Below are 21230 nucleotides of genomic sequence, written 5' to 3' on the forward strand. Positions count from 1 at the left end.
GCATAATAAGGACCCCCTATAACGCCTGGACTGGTGGCATGTATTCTTATGAAGCGGTTTTAACAATCCAATATAAAACATAAAAAGTGCTGATTGCACGGAATATGCAACCCGATAACGCCAGAGAGACGTAGCAGCGACTGGCCGGGTGGCTTCTGCACGTTTCATGCACAGCGAGAAACAAAAAGGGAAGAAAGCAACTTCAGATGTGTAGTTGTATAGTTTTTGTCTTTGCACATCACAAAACCTCGCGCCTATGTTTACATGCATGCTCGGAGGAATCGGACGTAGGCGATAGTTTTTTCTAGTTTTCCCCCCCAAAGGAAAAACTTGCATCGATTCCGGTTGCGTTATAATGCGCGTTTAATCGATCCGAACAACGAATGCTGCGTCATATGATTTAGTCGAAGAGATGATTATAATATGGATTTATGGCCCCAGCCCCCTCACCGTTTTTAACGAGCTTCTGTTTATTACAGTAGTTATAAACACACAGTAAAGTCAGCTGGGAAGAAGGAAAAACACACTTTTGGGCTGCAAATTGACGAGGAGACGACACAAAGCCCGACGTATAAATCAATGAGAGATTACTGCATGCGTGTATGTGGGGGAGGGGAGGAGACAGGTGCAGTGTTTTTAGGGGGGGGGGGGGGGGGGGTATTTTGAGTGAATGGAAGGAAGGAAGGTTAGATAAGGGAGGGGGGGGAGCAGAGGCACTGATGGCGGTGGGTCTTATGCTCTGTCATTAGTTGGGCATTAACCCCCCCCCCCCTAGTAATGACAGGGCATAAGAAGCAGAGGGGGTGGAGGAGTCTCCAAGAATACGGAGAGATTGAGAGGGTTGGACCACAGCACCTGCCCAGGGTCACTGCCTCCCCCCAGGAGGTCCTAACTACCGCCGCTTTGCCCGTCCACTGGCCTGACGAGCACCCACACCCCCCCGACAGCCAGCAGCTGAAGATACATGCGGGTGTGAGGGGGGAGGGAGGGAGACCGGGACGGGAGGTGTAGTCAGATGTAAACCACCTTCTTCCCTCGGCCATGTTTTTATTTTTTTTACCTCTTCTTCTCCCTCCGACTGCTTTTCGTGCCAGTTGTGTTCCGCAGCAGTACAGCAGCTAAATGCGTGAATGTAGGAAACCATTTACAACTGCATTCATCTTCATTATCACAAGTGTGTGTGTGTATTTAAAGAGTTTATTTATTTGGTTTTTAGAAAATTCCTTTAGTGTTTGACATTTGGTCTTTGTGCTTAGTTTCTTCTCCCGAAACTTCAACAACCAGATCAACAGAGGAAGTCTGGGGGTCCGTTGGGTTTGTGATGCGTTTCAACTGAGGGATTGAGGAAAAGAAAAAGTTTAGAAAAAGTTATTTAGATGTTTGGGATTAGTTGTTGTTGTTATTATTATTAACTATTTTATTGGACCACCCAACCCAAGCGGCTCCCCCGAAGCCCCGCGGTGTTTTCTTTTTTTTTTTTAAGTACTCTTGTGTGTCGCTCACAGGGCTGGTTGGTGTGCGAGGACCCGGCCTGCCAGAACAGAACCAGACGTCTGCCCGTTGGCTTCTCGCGCCACGGGCCCATCTGCCCCGCCTGCACCAGGGCCACCCTCAGACCCGAGGTAAGGCACTTTTTAAAAATGTGATGTTCCCGTGGGTCGGGGATGAATGCACACGGCGAAACGTAGCGTGGGATCCCGTGCGGTTTTGTCCAGGTGGTGGTGCTATGGAGCCGAGGTCGCTGCTCACAAATGTGCCACATGTTCTTACCTCATTAGTGTCACATTTCACCGTGCATACGTACACACACACACACACACACACACACAGCGATCAGAATGAGCTTCCCTACGTCCCGTGCTTGTGTGTCGCCTTATGGACACTTTGTTAGCTTGACCACTTGATTTAAAAGAAACGCTTTCTTTTCAATTTGACCACGATGGTTGAATCCATTTTATTTTTCTGGCTGCTCTCCCTCTCTGTCCCTTTCTTGCCGTTCCCCCCTCGCTTCAACTCTCGCTTGTCAAATTTTCTCTTCTCTTTTTTTTCTCCCCGCGCTCTGCCGCTATCTGGCTGCTTTGCTGCGTCTGGCTCTGTGGCGACAGCTTGTAAACCAAAAGGCCAATTTCTGCTGTCACTGTAGCCACTTAGGCGGCCATTGCCGGGCCCGAGGGGCCATGGCACTTTATACCGCGGCTGAATAAAACATTTAACTCTGTGCTCACTGGCGCACCCTTTCTCTCTCCCCGGTAAACGGGCCTCTCCTCCTTCTTACCTGCTGCTCGGGGACGCGCCGCGATCTACCGCGCTCCCTGGGTTCGAGGTTGTGTTTTGTTCTTCCGTGATGGCGATAATCTACTGCAACGTTGAGTCTGAGCCCATGTGTGTGTTTTTAAGCAGGACCGTGGGGGAAGGGGGGTGGAGCCTCGTCGGGTCGAAGGCCTTCTGTCATCGAAAACGCGCGCTCATTTGGTGTCGTTAGCATCGCGCTGCGGCCTGCTGACTGACGCACGACTGACAGGCGACTTGTTTAAGTAGGATGCAGTAGACGGACGCTACTTGAGATGCGCGAGCCTCTGCCCCCGATGCTCTTCAGCGGGCCATTCAAACCCTAAAAACATCGTCCTGTCCGACCTCTGTGAGGAGGCAGATGTTCCCTTCGCACCACCGCCGGCTTCTCGGTGTCTGTAACCGTGTCCGGAATCAAGCCCCGGTGCCTGGAGATCATCAGGGAACGGAACACTTTCCTCTTCTTCTTCTCGTCTCTGTTGCATCTCGGTGCAATTGCCATCGTCGTCGGGGGGAGGTGGGGGGGGTGGGGGGTGCCCGCTCTCCCCTCCCTCCTCCCTCCCTCCCTCCCTCTGTCTCCGTCTCCCTCGCTCTGGTTCGTGTTTTTACTCCCTCCCTCTCTGGACACAGATTCCGAGCGTGATCTGATCTCCATGTAATGGGAGAGTAATAGGCACTCTGCCTTGATTGGTTGGTAATTTGGGGGAGTTATGCACAGGTGCAATTTGTAATATTTTCAGTAAATTAAATTTCCTTCTTTTCCTCTCTCTCTCTCTCTCTCTCTGTCTCACTCTTCATCTCTCCCTCCCTCCATGACGCTTAACTCAAATGGGCTATTTTGGCTGTGTCTGAAATCTCTGTCCTGACTTTCCTTTTCTTTCCCCCTTTTATTCGAGGCTTTCTCCTGCTCCTTTCTTTGCATTCTCTCCCCCCCTCCCTCTTTAGCTCTTGTACCCATTCTCTCTTTGCTTGCTCTTTCTCTCCTCCTCTCACCCTTCTTTTCTGTCGCTCTCTTTTTTTCTTTTTCTCTCTCCCCTCTTTTTATTGATGTACGCTCAGGCGCCCATTAGAGCTCCCTTTTTCCCTCTAGTGGAAATTGCAGCATGTTAATTTTCACACAAATTACGGCAATAGCAGGTATCTCTATTTGATACATTATAGCGGGAGCAATCAGAGATAATTGAGTGCCTTTCAGAGGGAGACGGCTGCATTCACTGCCGGCTCAAAGCTGCCCCATTATCGCCTAATCGCTCTTTAAACACTGAATTTTGCCGAACAAAAATTCTTGTCATAATTTTGCTTAAGTGTATTTGGAAATCACAGTCCTTTGAGCGAGGATAATTGAAATCAAATCCCTTTCACTGGAGCTGACATTTCTACATTTCCCTCCAATTGAAATTAATTTCAAAAATTGAGCATGAATATCTTCAAATAGCAGGCAATTATGCCTTTCAATGGGGAGAAATTACCGCTGCTGAATCGTTGGAGGCTTGCGGGCGAGAGCACCAGTTAAATGCCTTTGTTTCCCGCCGTGTTTGCCTAGTAAAGATTTACATATATTGACTCATTACGGTGTCTTGTGAAGCTGATCGGCGTGACTACCACAACCGGCAATAATGTTCATAGCATCTGAAAAAGCTCAAGAGTTTTAAAGCCTCGTGGCCTCACAGCTGAGGGGGGAAATGTATGTTTGTATCTCTCCCTCCCTCCCTACCTCCCTCCCTGCAGCTGCAGTTGTGTATGGGCTCGGATATCGCAGCTCCAGTGTTTACGCGCGTCGGGCCGCTGAGCCGGAGGAGAGGAAAGTGTGAGAAGCCGAGGCCTTGTTTGTGTCTCCGTAGCTGCGATGTTTTCCTCGCAGCCGCATCCACGTCGAAGCATTGATTATCACTTTCCCTCCAGTAGTAGCAGTGTCATCACGCGCGCACACACAAACACACAACCTCCAGAAAACTCTTCGGAAGTCTTGTGCTCGTTTCATTGTGTGACTTGAGCTTCTTCTACTTATTTCCTACTTTCTATACATCCGGTTTCCATTGTCTTTCTTCTCAAACAAACACACACACTTTCCTTTTTTTCCTTTCGGTTTAACTGTGCAAGTGTGTGCTTGCGCTTGCACATGGGATGTGTGTGTTGGGATCGGGGAGTCAAAGGGAGCAAGGGGTACGGGGGGGGCGACGCTCCCACGAGAGAGGCAATTTCACAGCTGGTTTGCTCCTTAGGCAGTCAGGCTGAAAATGCTGCAGATTTGTGGAACAAATTGAAATGGTGTCAGTGCAGGAACAAAGCACCGAGCTGAATGACAAGGTAGGCGTGTGTATGTGTGTGTGTGTGTGTGTGTGAGAGAGAGAGAGTGAGGTGGGGTTGAGGGGCTCTAAATTCAATAACAACCCTGTAACATTTTAGACACGCCTTTCTGACACCTGTCAGTCAATCAGTGTGCAGCGACTGGGCCCGCCCACAATCAGCGTTACATTGTTTGGATGTGACTGTGTGTGTGTGTGTGTGTGTGTGTGTGTGTGTGTGTGTGTGTTTTTATTGTCAAGAGGAAGAACTGGCGCCTCGCTGTTTGTGCCGACCGAGCTTGTTCAACCTTGGCAACCGTAACCGAGGCTCCATTATGGGATGTGCATGGTTAGGTTGTTGACTAGGCAGTGCATCAACGTTCAACAGCTGTGTGTGCCATGTGGGCAGCCATAGAAAGCTGTTAAACGCACAATCTGCACCCACCCCCCCACCCCCCCCACCCCCCCTCCCACACCCACACACACACACACACGCACACACACATCCCAGAGTTTGCCTTCAGTTGCATTAGATACCATCACCACTTGATTACGCCACAGCAGTAAAAACTGAAATTATAATTACGCACATTGCCGGTTGGCAAGCAGGCACAACGGGCACGCACAAAACTCACTTCACTACACACACACACACACACGCAGATACTGACACGCCGGATTTGTCAGGGGATTCTTCCTGGTGGTAATAATAAAGCACTCGGCGCACACCTGATGGCAGTGTGGGGTCGGGGCTTAGCGTGCCCTCTCCAGCGTAGCGGGGAAATGACGAGCCAATAACTGCAATTAAACGTGCAGTATAATGGCTAATCAAATTGACAGCCTCGGCTGTTCGCATGCCTCTCTCACAATGGCTTATCACAACAAACTATTATGAGGGAGGGTGTTTCAGGCCCGATCCCCTCTTTTCCTTCTCTCTCTCTCTCTCCCTTCCTCCCTCGCTCGGATTCTCTTCGTCTCTCATTTTGTTCTTTACCCTTTTAGTTGTTGTTTTTTTTCTCTTCTCCTTTGCTCCCACCTCTCTCTCTCTCCCTCTCTCTCCCCCTGTCTCCCCTCCCTCTGGCAGGCTGTCGTGTGGCTCCGGTTAATTGCAGTGGAGATTAACAAAGCAAGCAAATTTGTTTTCTTGCTTCACTGTGTCACGCGGAGGAAGGGAGACGTCTTCGGGGAGGAATAGTCGCATGTGCCGAGTGTGCGTTTCTTTGGCGTTGGCTCCGCCTGTTTCTCGGAGCGGTAAATGGGGTTTATTAATCCGCTACCCGGCCGTGATCTCCGGCCCCTGCTCCCGTAAGACCAAAAATAACAGGGAATTCATAACTTCCCCGTGTCCAACGCATCACTGCAACAAGGTCAAAGAGAGCAATCTGCCTTCACGCCAGTGCCGGCAGAAATGGAAGAACCAAAAAAGACGTGCGTTTTCTGTCTAATAGCCGACTAAACGTTTTAGCTCTAACCCCTTATTTCCCTCACGGATGATTTTGGAATTTGACCTTGAAGGAGCTGCTGGTATTGTGCGACGTATTTGAAGTGGTTATTGAGTGAAAACGCCTCACGCCGAAACCCTCAACGCGGCCCACTTTCGGCCGCACGCGCTGGCGTTTTTACTTTGACGGACTCGGGCTGCATCGGGAACGCGCCATCAAAGCTAATCTCGGGATAAACGCTTTGAACCGCTGAAAACACCAATCGGCGAAAGGAAATAAAATGGACGAATCTAGCTGAGGAATTAAGAAGCGACTACCTGCCAACGTGACGTCTGCGGCCGCTGCGTAGCTGGTCGTGCTAATCTGGTATTCTGCACCTGTGACCCGCAGACTGATTCATTTGGTTGTTTTTCTTTTGAGCACGACCAGCATAATGTAGCGTTAATCAGATTATGTAGCAACGTGTGTTTAACCCTTCTGTCTGGTGTGTGTGTGTGTGTGTGTTTTCTCTCTCCAGTACTCTGAGAAGGCCCTGTACTACCAGCTCTGCTTCTACAGGTTCATCTTCGACTGGGACCAAGCAGCTGCCAAACTGACAAGTGATGAGAAAAGTAAGATCACACACACACACACACACACGTATGTTGTTAGTTATGTTACTAAGTCTTGTTCCTAAATTTCTCCTTTTTTGTGGCTGTCAAGTTTCTATCCCAACTTGTGAAAACAGGCCCACTTTAAAAAAAAAATGCGATCATATTTTATTCATTTCTTCTTATTGTTCCGCGGTGCCGCCTCCGGAACTGAAATCAAGTTACCGGGACGGCTATTGAAGTTTGAATGTCGATGTCCTAACAATGCTTCCTCGCAAACACACGTACAACATAGCATTAGCAATCAATGGCTCAACGTAAACCCTTTACCCAGACTGCACTTACAGTATTCACCAACGCTGTGAGACACACACACACACACACACACACAAAAACACGGGTAGCGGCGTATGGGCACAGGCTCGGGGGGCGGCGGGAGGCTCGGGGGGTTAAGGACATTCAGCTCGTCGAGTCGACAGCCCTAATTTAGGAGACGGATTCAATCACACACACATACAGAATGCAAAACGCTCCAATCACTGGAAGAAAGAAGGAGAGAGCCCTCCATCGCTCTGCCCTCACCCTCACTGTCCATCGACCGCTTTCTCTCCTCCCCCTCCCCCTCTCTCCCGCTCTCCCTCCCTCTCTCCCTCTCCTGGACAGGCACTCGTTTGGCTGTGTTGATTGAAAACAGGTTTTAGATTTGGGGAAATGATAGGGGGAGTAATGGGCGCGCTGACGAAAGCATAGCCCTTCTCCTGTAATGGGACATGGAGCGTATATTTCCCCCCTTGGACTCAAATAGAGGCTACTCCAGCGCTCTGGGCGCCGCTCGGTGGGCGTCGGCCCCGAGGCCTCTTTACCCGCGGTTCTCCCTGATTGATGTCACTTGATTAGAAAGGGACGCCGGGCCGAGTGATTTATTTGATTTAATATTTATGTATGGATGCTATTTATGTATGTATGCCTAAATTCGCAGTGTGCGTGTGTGTGTGCGCGCGCACGACCCCCCCCCCCCCCCCCCCAGTCAGTACATGAGCGAGGCAGTCAGAGGGTGAGACAGCAGAGGTAAATATAACGTGTAATCAACAGATGACCACTCAGAAGATGGAGGGAGCTGAAATGTAGGGATTGGAGCGGGGGGTGCTAACATGATTATAGCCTCCATTTTTGCTTTCTTTTATTTCCGTCTGTGCCCACATGCAAGAAGAAATAATCGCCAATCAATCCTCGGGCCGCCTCCTTTCTTTATGTTCCGGCGCTCCCGGCGATACAATGGAGTACACTCTTCACCCTGCAGCCAAATGGTTGGTCGTGTGTGCTCGCAGGGTACACGTGGACGGTACCGTGCACACACACACACACACACACACACACACACACACACACACACACACACACACACACACACACACACAAGTCGGATGGTTGTGCAACAGTTTAGCAGCTTTGCCTCGTGACAGCTGCGAGCTCTTTTGTCGAAGACTACGAAATCGCACATTTCATGCGTGGTTGTCTCCAGCCAGGAAGGTCGTATTTATGGCAAGTGTAGGCTCATGGGCAGGGCATTAGTCAAACGATTAGCTGATTTATTGTCACGCGAATCGCAAAAACTTTATCGACAAACCCAGTCTGGCAACACTGGCGAAAAACCGGCGTCTCCACCAAATGATCCGGCACAGCTTTCCTCAAATGCTGAAGGATGCATGGACACACGTGCTGCTATAAAATACAGGTTAACGGTGTTACCCCTCAGTGCTGGGGCAGTAATACCCCATATTACTGCATTTCACCGCCCGGGGGCCACACGGCCCAGATTACAGGGAGGAGACGTGCCATCCTGTACACCCGGCGTTACCGTTGTCCCATGTGCTGGACCCCCTTAAGAGATCCATTCAAACGTTCAACCCATCCAGGGGGCGACTTTGTAGGTAATATAATTAGTTTCATCACGTCGGATGTCGACGCGCCGCCCCACAGCTCGTCTCTGCTCGGGTCCGAGCTGGGCTTCCTGTCCTCGATAGCGAATATTAGCAGCCCCATCCCTTAATGGCGGCGTGGCTTGTGTCCTCCCCGCTCTGGAGACGTAACGTCTTCATGGTAGAAGTCTGTGGTGCGGACACAAAGAACGCGCGTGTCGTCAGGTGTACTGAGCCGCCACAATAAAGCACATTCAATAGAAATGTCTTCACATAGAAGAGCTTTGAGTCAACGCTGGATGTAATTTGATCGGCATGTGCGTGCGTGTGCGCGTGCTTGTGTGTGCGTGTGTGTGGCGGTGCTCCGGAGGGTTTACGTGTGCCCCTTTGCACGCCTGTCTTATCTACATGTATATTGCATTTTTTGTGTCTGATTGCTGCAACTGAGTAAAACATGGAGGTAATTTCCACCGCTGCAGGAGATCTCTAATAGATTATGCACACACACACACACACACACTCACAGAGGCACACGCACACTATGAAAGAAGTATGCCGTCCGTTCTTTCCCAGGGAACATCCCGTATCAATGACTTTCAAATCATTTCATGTCACTTTTCTTCTCTCCGTCTCCCTCTGCTCCATCTTTTCTACCCCCTCCTCCCCCCCTCCCCTCCTGCTTGTCTTGTCTATTGCCCTCCTCCCCCCCCTCCACCCCTCCTTCTCCTCCTCCAGGTCTCAATCTTGAGTGTGGGCAGTATGATTGCGTGTGTGAGCAATAATGTAATTTTTCCGCATTGATAAAATATAAATTGTCCTTGAGCTGCGCTTTTCTAATGATCCATTTACCGACCGCTTCCCCGCCGCCTCTCAGCGCTCCCGCTCCTCTTCCTATCTCTCTCTCTCTCTCTTTCTCCCCCGTCCCCTCCTCGTCTTCCTCCTCTCCATGCTCCATCTTCTTCCCATCTCTCTCTCTCTCTCCCCCCCCCCGTCTTCCACCCTGCCCTCCCCTCTTCTCCGGCGCTACAAAGCGGGGTGGCGAAATCCGCGGGTGCGATTGTCAAATCAATTATTCATTCTGTGCAATTACACTCACACAAAGAAGTTTCCCCGTGCTCCGAGTGGTGATTAAATTAACTGCTATTCCAGCTGCCCGTCGCCACCAGCCTAATAGAATATTCATGGAGGCGGCCCGACGGAATGGCCGATCTCCATTAACTTCATCATGCTCACTTAATTACAGGCTTGTTATTGTATTTACACCTAGTTAGAGCGTGCAGAGCCCCGATCTACTCGTGCCCGGCGCCGCCAGAGTGTGCGCGAGTGTGTGACAACACCTAGTTAGAGCAAAGATAACCCCTGATACACTCACTGCACACCCGCGTGCGTGCGTGTGTGTGTTGAGGGAATGCTGCGTAATGCGATCCATTAGGCAAGTTTCTTTTAGGTGGGGGGGGTCTGAAGCGCTGTTTGCGCCCCCGGTAACGCCGCCGGTTCGTTGGTCCTCCTCCCCCCCTCTTCCCTCATCTCAGTCGACATCTTTCGCTCTCGTTGCACGGCTGCTTTTTCGTTTTTTCTTTTCTCTTCGGCGTCGGGGCCTTCGCCGTCTCCTCGCTCGCCCGCTCCGGTCTTTCTTTCCCTCCCCGCGACTCTTCAATCGTTCTTTTATCTGTTCGCCACACAGTGATTGAGGTGGAAAAGAGGAAGGAATGAGGAAATGGAAAGAAGGGGGGGGGGGGGGGGGGGATTATTTTCTGCTACCTTTCAGAAATGATGACATGATTGCTTTCGCTTGATCATGCATCATCACCCTGCTTCTATTCCCCCGGATAAATAGAATAGTTTGCCTCTACCTGCCCCCCTCCCCACTCCTCCCTCCCCCCCACCTTCTCGCCCGTCCTCGCTGAAATGAGGATTATCTGGTAATAGTCGCTGCTGGCGCTTAAGTCAACCACACCATCTTCTGTGTGCACGTGCTGTTGCTGTTTGTCACGTGGGTGTATTTTTAGTCGCCATGACTTGAGTTAGTGTTCTTCTTTAAGTGTTTAACTACCATCAATCGTCTGTGTGCGTGTTCTTTTAGTGTGTGTGTGTGTGCGTGTTGGTCTCTGTGTATCTAACCTTTGTTCCCTCGGTCGGTCCGCGGGTTGGTATTTATCCAGCAGCCGCTAATGCAACGGGCAGGAAAGACGAGACAGGAGATGGCGAGGACGTGACAACCGGCCATATGGTGTCTGTGATCTTGATAAATAACGGGCATTGGTGCTGTTTTTAAACTTTTGTTTGCTTGTACTAAAACACTTTGATTGAGAGTTCTGATTACTTTTACTGGTGTTGCTGGGGATTTACTTTCTCAAGCATAGCCGCCTTAAACATTCCCTCGCTGCTGCTCTCCTCCTCTGTGTGGCGATGAGAACGATGCTGCTGCTCGTCAGCGATCAATCTGCAGACGCAGCGGCCACACTCACACACAGACAGAGCGGTCGGTGTGGACGTTTTCCACCTCGCGAGTTGTCACAACTTCGAGTCCAAAGTCGGCGGCGGAGGAACAATCGCGGACACATTTGAAGAATCTGCACAGCAAATTCTCCCGATTCAGACGGAACGACCGGTTCGTTCTTTGTCGCTTTATAGTCCCGAATGATTTATCAGCAGAGATTCCTGTTGTTCCCTTTATCGACCAGTCATGAGTCAACTAATTGGATCAGGACTCTCTGAATCCTCAAGGTAGTTTAGGAAACACACTTTCAATGGGCTGCTTGCCTTCCTCTGATAGGTGGGATCTTCCTGGCTTACGTTCACAGCATAAATGGTACCGATGCCGTTTGCTTGTAGTATCATTTTTCCATAGTATTGTTGCTAGGTAATACCTCAATACAAAAACAAAATATATTTATAAAACTACTTAAATTGTGTCCCATGTGAAATAAACCAGTTCAATGCTGTAAAATCAGATCAGTCGCACACAAAACTAAAGTTTCTCCCTTTCCAGTTTCCTCGTTTCTCAGTCGTCGCAGTCGTTGGCGTGATAGTGTGTCATTACTTGGTTTCATGATACTTCATCTACACTTGACGCTCAGTATAATATTGTAAAGACTTGGTTTTGGCGGCCGCCGAGCCCGGGATAGCAGCTCTCAGTCGTCCCTCTGGTCTTATTACAGCCCCCCCGAAGTGATAACAGGGACACGATATTGACTTCATGCTCTCATTGGGCTTTTCCATCGATCTTCTGAACCCGTGTGTGCGCGCGGGCGCGAGCACCCCATCGACCCATTCGCCCAATTTCGCCGCGGCCGTCCCGGCGTTACTCGCAAGGCGGCATTGGATCTGTTGGCGCTCCAGTCGAGGGTGTAACCCTCCTCGTGTTTATTAACGACGCGCCGCCGCGCCGCTCTCCCCTCACAGCATCTTCATAGAGGGACCCGTTGGCCGGATTGAAACGCAGGCGCCTCAGTGGCGCGCGTGTGCGCCGCCGACTTGCGTTTCGAGGAACCTCAACCTTTCTTCTCTTCCTGTCCCCTCTTTCGCCTGCAGATCGCCTGAAGCTGTGGCACGAAGACAGAGACGTGTACCGGAGGCTGAAGGAAGTGCCGGACAAAGCCTTGGCCGCCAGCGGCTACTCGGAGATCAACCTGGCGAAGCTCTTCCAGGCGTTCTCCTCCCTCAAATGAAACCACAACGCCTGCCGACGTCTGACTCGAAGCGGGACATTTGCACGTTCATCCACATCTGTCCGCACTATTGCAGTTTCTTTTCTTTTTTTTTTACAGACCTGTAGCCGGTAATGGGCTTGTTATTTGACTCAAAACCCCATCACGCCGTTCCCTCTCTGCAGTTTCTCCATATAGGCACAAATGATTTGACCCCATCACAATGGCCCTGTATGGCAAAGGGGAGTAGCAATCATACCTAAATGACAGTCCATTGTGTGTGTGTGTGTGTGTGTGTGTGTGTGTGTGTGAATGACTTCTCCTCAGAGAAGCCAGTATACTCCGAAAGCTGCTAATTAGCCAATGATAGTGACCCGGCTACTAAGACCACTGGATGCCTGCAGCGATCGGACACTTGTTCTGATTACCACCATTCAGCCTGAGTGCGTGCGTGCGTGTGTGTGTGTGTGTGTGTTTGTGTGTCAGATCAGATGAAAGAAAGCGGTGAGGAGGATGCGAGGGGTGAGGAGGTGAGCAAGGCCACACGCGCTGCTCCCTCACTCTTTTGTCTGCGTATCGAACAGCTGATCTCCTTCTCCTCCACTGCCTCTGTTTAACTGATACCATTTCATTCCCCTTCTTCTGTGTGTGTTTTTAATGCCTGTAATTTCCTACGTGTCCGACTTGTATTTCTCAAGTTGGTGCGCTGTAAAGATTTTTTTGTAGTTGTTGTAATGATCAGAGTATTTTGTAATTGGCATTTTGATATTGATGACAACGTTTTTTGTTCGTTTTTTCTATACGGCAACCTTAATAAAAAAGATAAATGGATGTGAGGCTAATCGTTTCTTGTTACAGCTGCATTCTGGTTACGAAAATCAAAATAAATGAAGCCTCCCTTTATTTGATACTGTATTTCCGAAATACCGAAAGTCTGGTCATGTTGAATATTGTAATTTCCTGCAAGAAGATCAACCAACAAGTCAAAAACCTGTGTATATGTACTATTACAAAAGCTGTAAGTAGCAAACACAGTTCACCGTGAGTACCTTTTTGCTTAAAAACATCAGTAGCCAATAGAAATTGTGTTTTCATGAAGAGCGATTGGGGCACAGAGGTGAATTATCACTCATGTGCATCGATTACACCGACTATCCTCCGCGTCATCCTTTATAAATACGCGAGCGGGACTTTTGCGGTTTTCTTGATTTCAAATGGGACTTCAGTTATTTCTAAATAGGAGTTCAACGGTTTAGATAAAATCATTATGATTATTTTCTGTTTGCAGTGTTATTATTTTCCAGTGCATAATAGTGGAAATGAATTGAAAATTGAGAAGCAGGAAATCACTCTTGGACGTCTCAGCTGCTTGAATACAGATCAGACTGGTTCTTCACATGGAGGCCAACACATTGAATATCCTACAATCCTCCGTCTGTAACTCGCTCCATAAAGTGTTTCACCTTTTCCTTCCAAGAATTCTTCTTCCTTTTTTTTATTTTTATTTTTTTTATATACTCCATCCTGCGCGCGTGCATTTCCATAAACACTGCACGCCTCACAAATCACTTCAAACCACTGTGACTTGTGAAGGCAACCTTAAGTGGGCTGAACACTTAAACCGTGATTCACTATGCAATGGATAGAACACGCTGTGTGTGTGTGTGTGTGTGTGTGTGTGTGTGTGTGTGTGTGTGTGTGTGTGTGTGTGTGTGTGTGTGTGTGTGTGTGTGTGTGTGTGTGTGTGTGTGTGAGGGAGAGAAAGCGTCTCGTCAGCCTATTGCTCATAACTTTACATATTTATTAAATCCCATCAGCTCCACTACTTCTCATCACAGTTGCTTAGCCTGCTTTTTTTTTTTTTGCTGTTAATCAACCGCAGACCACAGTAGACGTGCACGCGGGGCCTTGCTATTTCCCACTGCCGGGCTGCAGGTTTTAAGCGAGGGCCCCCGTTTTGTCCTCCCATTGGAGCAAATAAAAGAGTCCCCCTGAATTAATTCGACCCCGCTAAGCTAATAAGGTCGAGCAAGCCTCATTGTGCGGGCGGCGTTAAGCTTTATTGCTTGTCGTTTTGACCAGCGGACGGACAAGGTAAGTCTTTGATGAGGGAATTAGTCCCCCATTCTGTCCCGGTTATTCATAGCGCGGCGGAACATACAGGCCCCGGAGAGGGTGTCAAAAGGAGAGCTGGTCCCATTGCAAAGTGTCCCCCCTTGTCGGAGCTGAAAGGCTGGTTATGAGACGATAAACCGCTTAATACACTGAGCTAATTGGATGAGAGCAGGAGAGACGGGGAATTAAGGGGCGACGCGGAGTGCCATGGCCCGGCTATTCAGCTCTTTCAATCGGGGCCCGGTTCTCCGCCTCGGGGAGGAGGGGGGAGGAGGACGGGGGGGTGGGGGGGCTGTTCATCAAAGCGCCTTTTTAGAGCGATCCTCTCCCGGGGACTGAGCTGAGGACTGATCCGGCCGAGGCGGTGGAGTGATTGGGCCTATTCTCCTGGGCAGGGTCGCGGTGGGAGAAACGAGGCCCCGGTGAATCCAAATCACGGGCCAAATCAAGTCCGAGAGCCCCGGAGGAGGAGAGAGGAGAGAGCCGAGGGGGGAGGGGAGGGGGGGGAGGTGATGAAAATGGGCAACGAAGTCAGACATTTTTTTTTCTTTGGTCTGAACACCTGGATTAACCTGCGCTTTAACACAATCCACCAAATCATGTCGATTTTTTCTTCTTCTTCTTGCATCCAATTTGAAGAAGAAAAAGAAAAAGAACACCGCATGATTGCACTGTATTCATCTTTTTTTTTTCTTTACCCCCCCCCCCCCTTCTCTTCATACATCAACATTCATTATCGTGATCATTCATGCAATAGGGAGCATCGTGCTCTAATCCTAAAGGCAGGCCATGTCTCGAATGAAAGAGCACACATCCAACAAGTGTGACTTTATAAATCCGCCGCTATATGCGACAGCATTTCAATTTTCTCGCCTTTTTTCTTTTTCTTGCGTTTGCAAAGAAAGTTTAAGCCTCCCTCCCAGCAGGTCATCCGCCTCCCGGCATTCCCCAAATATTGGGGACAAATTGGTTTGCCATTCATTAGTTATATTCACAATAAGATTACAACTCCCCCCCGGACAATCTCATCAAAACCGTATATAACGGGGGGGAGGGGGGGGGCACACGCTCCACTGGCCAAGAATTTGTGGAAAAAAATAAAATAAAACATGGAGATCACACCGTCGTGGATGGTTTGTGCGCTCGAGTGGAAATAGTTTTTTATTTTATCCAGCATTGCGCAGCTGTGAGAGCGCACGTGTGCACCAGAATAAATAACATGTGCGGAAATATCGCTATCATCGGATGTAATTCCGGCTTGTTTGGACTGAATTAAGTGATTAACAGGTAACGGGAGCCGAGGACCTGTAAAACAAGCCCGCTGGAGGAACGAGAGATTTCACAGATGCAGACAATGCAGAGAGAGAGAGAGAGAGAGAGAGAGAGAGAGGGAGAGAGGGAGAGAGAGAGAGAGAGAGAGAGAGAGAGAGAGAGACTACATTAATCCGCGGGGTAATTTCACGCGATTTGGTTGAGCACCATGGATGGGTCAAACGGAGGAGAATAACCATTGATTGCTGTAATAGTCCTGCATTAGTGGTGAGACCCAATGGAGGGGGGCGATTTGTCGGAATTAACTCTACGAGGTGTGTGTGTGTGTGTGTGTGTGTGTGTGTGTGTGTGTGTGTGTGTGTGTGTGTGTGTGTGTGTGAAAGCCGTTTGATGAAGTGGTTTGTTACTTCATTAATGACAAAGGAGACTCGCTTTCATCGACATGGCATTACAGATGTTAAGACCAATTTAGCGCCTTTAAAGGGGTTTAAAGGAAGTTTTGTGACAGACCCCCCCCCCCCTCCAGCCCCTCAGATAAAGTGGGCGATCTAATTGAAAACCCCTCGCCTTTGTCGCGCGTTTTCACATGTCGGGGATTAGGCTCATGAATATATGGTCAGTATTTTGTCAACTCCGCTGAAGAGGACAGACGCACGCAGCGCGCTGGATTATGCGCCTAAATGCGTGTTCTCCCATTGAGGCGGAGCGCTACGCCTCTGAATCTGCTCTCTGCGGCGATAAGTTCCTCCTTGAAAGGTGTTTTCAACCTTCCCCTGCAGACGTTTTGAGCACCGGACAAACCGGTTTCCTCACATCCGTTCGGTTAGTCAACGGTTATTGGTGTTAATTGCGGTTTATTCTAAACAGATACATTAATCGCTGAAGGGTTTGTATCATGCAAAAGTGTCCATCAATATAAGACAGAAAACACGTTCTTCATAACACCTTTTATTAATAGTTTTATAATATTCTATTTCATATTGTTTTCTTCTCCCCTGGTTTAGGCCTATAGTCAGTCCTACAAAAAAATAAAAAAAGATAACTCATTTTAGCAATGTAATTTATTCAAATTAGCATTATTGAACCAGGAAACTTACAATCACTTAATAAGAAAAATTAAGTCCTTCACTCAGGTCCTCAGAGAAACGTTTTGACATAAATAATGATCTAACAATCCTAATAATTCATAAACACAGGTGAAATTCTACACAGGGCGACATTCATTAAACACTACACCAAGTGCAAATTATCAAAACACGGGCTCTTGAAATTTACACAACCTAGTTTTGAAAATCATCCTTTTTTGTGTTACTTTTTTTCTCCTTTTTACACAATATGTACAGTTTTCTTCCACACAGTTAGGTCATCAGAGACTCATCTCGGATCTCGACTTAGCTCGCGTGTCCTGGAGTCAGACTCAGCAGAGAGTAGCACTGCTGTGATAATCAAAGGGAGGGAGATTCTCAAATGGCAGAGAATTACAGAAATCAGGTGCTGGAAATCACCTCAAGTCACTCTGGTTTGATTCAGAGATTAAAAAAAAAAAAAAGACCCAACATGTGCACGTCCAGTGGTGCTGCTGAGCCTGACTGGTGGGCAGGCAAGCAGTGGAGAGGAGTCAGGCTTGTAGAGAAGGCTATATGGAAGGTTCTATGGACAGTTTTCCTTTGGTTCTGAGGGGTGGAGAGAGAGAGGGGGGGTGGTGGGGGGGGGGTCGTGGGGGTGCTCCTCTTCCAACTCGCCTTTATTATAGACGCAGACGGGCCCACATCAATGCATACAGATTAAGAAGTGCCGAGCTCTCAAGTTGTCCACGTTTGAAGTAGCACAAGAATCCTTTCTAAGAGTCCGGTTTCCTCTGTGGTTCTTTAGCTTTCCGTATGTGTGTGCTTAGGTGTGTGTGCGCTCCTCATGACAGATCCTAGGTAAGTAAAAGTGGAAGTTTTACTCAATTTAAAATACTAAAACTGATCTGCAAAATGTACTGTCAAGGATAAATGCAAAATGTCCCCGTGACGCTGTTTTATATTACTGAATTATTTTAGTTAATGCATTAATGTGCGAGGGGCATGTTTTAGTTGAAGTTGGTCAGGTTAATCTATTTTTAACTTTTTAAAAATACTATACTGGTTGCGTATTCTAATGCTTAGTATTTTATATTGTGTAAGAATTGTGTATTCTGGTCAAATCCAGAATGCAATGTAGAGAAAAAAGTACAAACCGTAAATGTAGTATTTTAGAAGTTTGCATCAAACGGAAATACTAAAAGACAACTACCTCACATAATATACTTTGCTACATTCTACCACTGGCACTGTGTGTTTTTAGTTTTTTGATGTGTAAATGCGCTCCACGTATAAGCGGTACACATACTGTGTGATCATTTATGCAAATAATACGGAGCCCAGATGAATATTGAATTATAGTCAATGTAAAGAAAGTATTTTTTCAAATATAAACCATTCAGCTGTCAAAAAATTTGCTGGAATAATCCAGAAAGGTTTGTGTATGGAGTGTAAGTATAGCTGTAATTACCAGATACACACACACACACACGCAGACACACGCACACACACTTTTAGCCAGTGCTCTTTCGAATTTGGTCGTGCTATATTTTATCGGGGAAACATGAGGTAACAGGGATGGTTGAACAAGGGGACATTGGGGCATCAGCCTCCAGAGGTATGAAGGTATGAATGATGGGTGTTGGGGAGGTGGGGGGGGGGCGAGGAGGCCCGGTATTGTGTGTGTTCAGCACACCTCCTTCCCTGTCGCCCCGGCGGGCAGGATGTTAAGCTGGGTAAGCTGAGCCGAGTGTTCCTTGGCCTTGAGGCGCAGCGCGGCGATGCTGGAGGCCCTGCGGTCTGCTGCGGCTGCGGATGAGGGGGAGGAAGAGGAGGAGGAGGAGGAGGAAGGGTCGGGGAGGACTGGGCCTGCGAGGGAGGGGTTCTCTACAGGAGGGGCGGGCTGGCGGAGGAGAGCTGCGGCCGTGGAAGCACTGGACAGGGGACCCATACTGGAGAAGAGCCTGCGAGGACACAGAAATGTCACAGTCTAAAACATTCATAGACGCTGAATATGTTTGTCAGTGCCCCAGATTGAAGTGCTCAATTAGCGACAAATGCCCCTGTGCTCCTTAAATTCAAGAGCGGCGTTGGCTGCCTGTTAATTTAGACTTTGAACGTCCTTCACACGTATTTATTCCACCCGTTTCTCTTTTTTTGTGCAGCTTAAATTCCTCTGCTTTAGGCTTCTTCAGCATATAGAGCTGGCATGGAGAGTAGCGTGCTGCATAATAGAGAGGATGAAAGCAAATGAGGAGCTAATTGCGGCATATGGAGTGTGCGGCGCGTCACACCTCTTCACAGCTTGCCTCGCGGCATCACACGTTTGGTTAATTCATCAGGGCAGTTGACAGAGTGATTACGCACCACTGCGAATGGTTAACGGCGTAACATATTCATAATCAGACACTGAGACACGCGGTGATGCGGTGTGACTGAGGGTTACTGCAACCGTCACTCACTGGAGTTTCGCCTGGTTGCTGCTCTGCGTTTCTTTCTGTAAACCGGCTCGACTCCATATTGCCGGATTATTTATTGTGGCATTATTAAGTGTAGATAGAATAACAAAAAAAAAAAGATCAGGTCCAAACGGAGCTCTGTGCATGGGTGCAGCTTACCTGCCAAAAGTGGGTCCGATGAAGGCGGGGTGGCGAAACATGGCGGCCGTGCCCAGGAAAGTGCCCAGGCCCAGGGGGGGTGGCCAGCTGCGGAGCCGAGCCGTTGTGGTGCGGAGGGGCCAGGCCCGGGAAGGCGGCGGCGGCGGCCGCGGCAGCGGTCCAGGCGGACTCGAGGGCCGGGTGGTGATGGGGGGGGAAGGGCCCCCCGTCCAGGTAGTGGCTGAGGGGGTGGCCAGCCGCCAGGGAGCCTGGGAAGGGCATGCCTGACGGGTGGGCCTGCACGCCGGCCTTCTCGCGCTTCCTCCACTTGGCCCTGCGGTTCTGAAACCACACCTGGAGGGTAGATGGAGAAGTGACGGGTTAATATTAAGAAATCTGATGCTTTTTCTTGGGAAGAAGGACGACAACAAATGCAGCATAACTAGAAAATACAGGGTTCAGATTGCATAAAATGAAAACATCTGCCTCTGCACATATAGGAGATTTTCTTGCTGCATTGTGAGGCCTTTCCTCTGGGAGGGAGGGGCGCGTCCCACATGTCAATATAAATGAGTTCCACGCTATAAATAACGAACAACCATGACTGCCTGTCTGGCTTACAGCAACGTGTCACCGTGACGAGGCCCCGTTGAACGGTTGTCTAGTTCAGGTGGCGGCCAACCGGCGGAAAGTCAGCGGTAATTACGAGCGAGGTAAACCCATGCGGCTCACGGTGTCTCAAATCTTTGTCTAATTAAACCCGCCGTCCCAGCACACGGGCGTCTGGGAAAGGTGTGTGTGTGTGTGTGTGTGTGTGTGGGGGGGGGGGGGGGGGGGGATCATTAGGCGCGGTGTTAACAAAAGATCCCAGAAAATTACCACCGAACCGCGGCTCCAATAACAATTAATGCGCTTTAAATTAAATTCTTTAAAGAGACGCCGAACGAGGCACTTTCGTCCGAGGGACTATTTAACTTTCCCACACATCCACCGTGGCCCCCGTTTGCAGAAGCACGGGGTTCTCACAACGAGCAAAATGTCAACATGAGGAGGGAGAGTGATTGAACGAGCCGAGGCTTGAGCGACAGGGACTTGCATGCGCGCACACACACACACACACACACACACGCGAGCACACACAAACGCACGCAGTATTCCCAAAGGGCTGTTTAGCATTACACAGCCCCTCGGGAATTTATGAGTTTTTATCACCTCCTGATGGCGCCCGTTAAGTGATTTGTTCACCTACGGCCCCTAAAGAGACATCTGTTGTTTCACCGGGGGCCACAACCTCCCGGGGCTTCCACCGTGTTTGAACTGTCTCTCTGGTTATGAGCCCGGGCTTTCGAAATGCGAGCCACGCTTTCAGTGCGAGGCGAAATAAGAGTGAGGTGGAGGGAGGGGTGAGGGGAAGGGAGAGAGAGTGTGTGTGTGTGGGAGGGGGGGGGGGGGGGGGGGGGGGGGGGGGGGGGGGGGGGGGAGGGGGGGGGGGCAAACACCTTTAATGGTCTCTCATTCGCTCCCGAGTGCGAGGCATCGATCAATGCAGGTCTATTGCAATCACATAATGGGAAATCAAATAGCATTATCCCCCTCACCCTCTCCTCTCTCTCTCTCTCTCTTTTTTACTCAGCCCCCCCCCCCCCCCCCTGATGGGAATCCAAACACCACCTCGGCCCAGGAACACGGTGTTTGCTTCCTGCACTAAGTGACTTTATATGAATCGCTCAGCGTCGGCTTAATTGCCACTAAAACGTCTCTCGTTGGCGTGTAATAACATTCAATAACAGGAAGGATCGTCCCCTAAGCAGCAGACTGAGCCATTTAACACTTTTTTCCCCCTTCTTTTTCTTTTTTTTTTACTGTTATATAAATTACTGCCTCAAATTGGCCCGTAATCGCTGATCCCTCAATCAGTGACGCATATCACCGGTTATTATCCATCACTGTGTAACAGGGCATTTTATAGAGGACATAAAACATTAGGGAATGCAGCGCCCCCCCCCC

The 21230-nt window shown here is 49.2% G+C and overlaps 2 protein-coding genes across 3 annotated transcripts in view; one reads left to right on the forward strand and one right to left on the reverse strand.

The window, feature by feature from the left end:
• Nucleotides 1–13006, forward strand: part of pola1 (polymerase (DNA directed), alpha 1) — a 37853-nt gene extending 24847 nt beyond the window's left edge. For both annotated transcript variants that reach the window (XM_040167039.2, XM_078096560.1), the window contains 3 exons: nt 1506–1622; nt 6534–6627; nt 12060–13006. In XM_040167039.2, the coding sequence (XP_040022973.2) occupies nt 1506–1622; nt 6534–6627; nt 12060–12196 (348 nt within the window). In that variant the 3' untranslated portion in view covers nt 12197–13006. The remainder of the gene's footprint in view (nt 1–1505; nt 1623–6533; nt 6628–12059) is intronic.
• Nucleotides 13007–16497: 3491 nt separating this feature from the next.
• On the reverse strand, nt 16498–19589 carry arxa (aristaless related homeobox a; the record flags this gene model as incomplete). The annotated part of the gene is given in 3 exon segments (XM_078096963.1): nt 16498–18590; nt 19245–19321; nt 19323–19589. Coding segments are annotated over 3 exon segments (621 nt in total), but the record flags the coding sequence as incomplete, so codon positions are not given.
• Nucleotides 19590–21230: the final 1641 nt, after the last annotated feature.

Source organism: Gasterosteus aculeatus, chromosome 21 (genome assembly GCF_964276395.1).
Source record: "Gasterosteus aculeatus chromosome 21, fGasAcu3.hap1.1, whole genome shotgun sequence".
Taxonomy (NCBI): Eukaryota; Metazoa; Chordata; class Actinopteri; order Perciformes; family Gasterosteidae; genus Gasterosteus; species Gasterosteus aculeatus.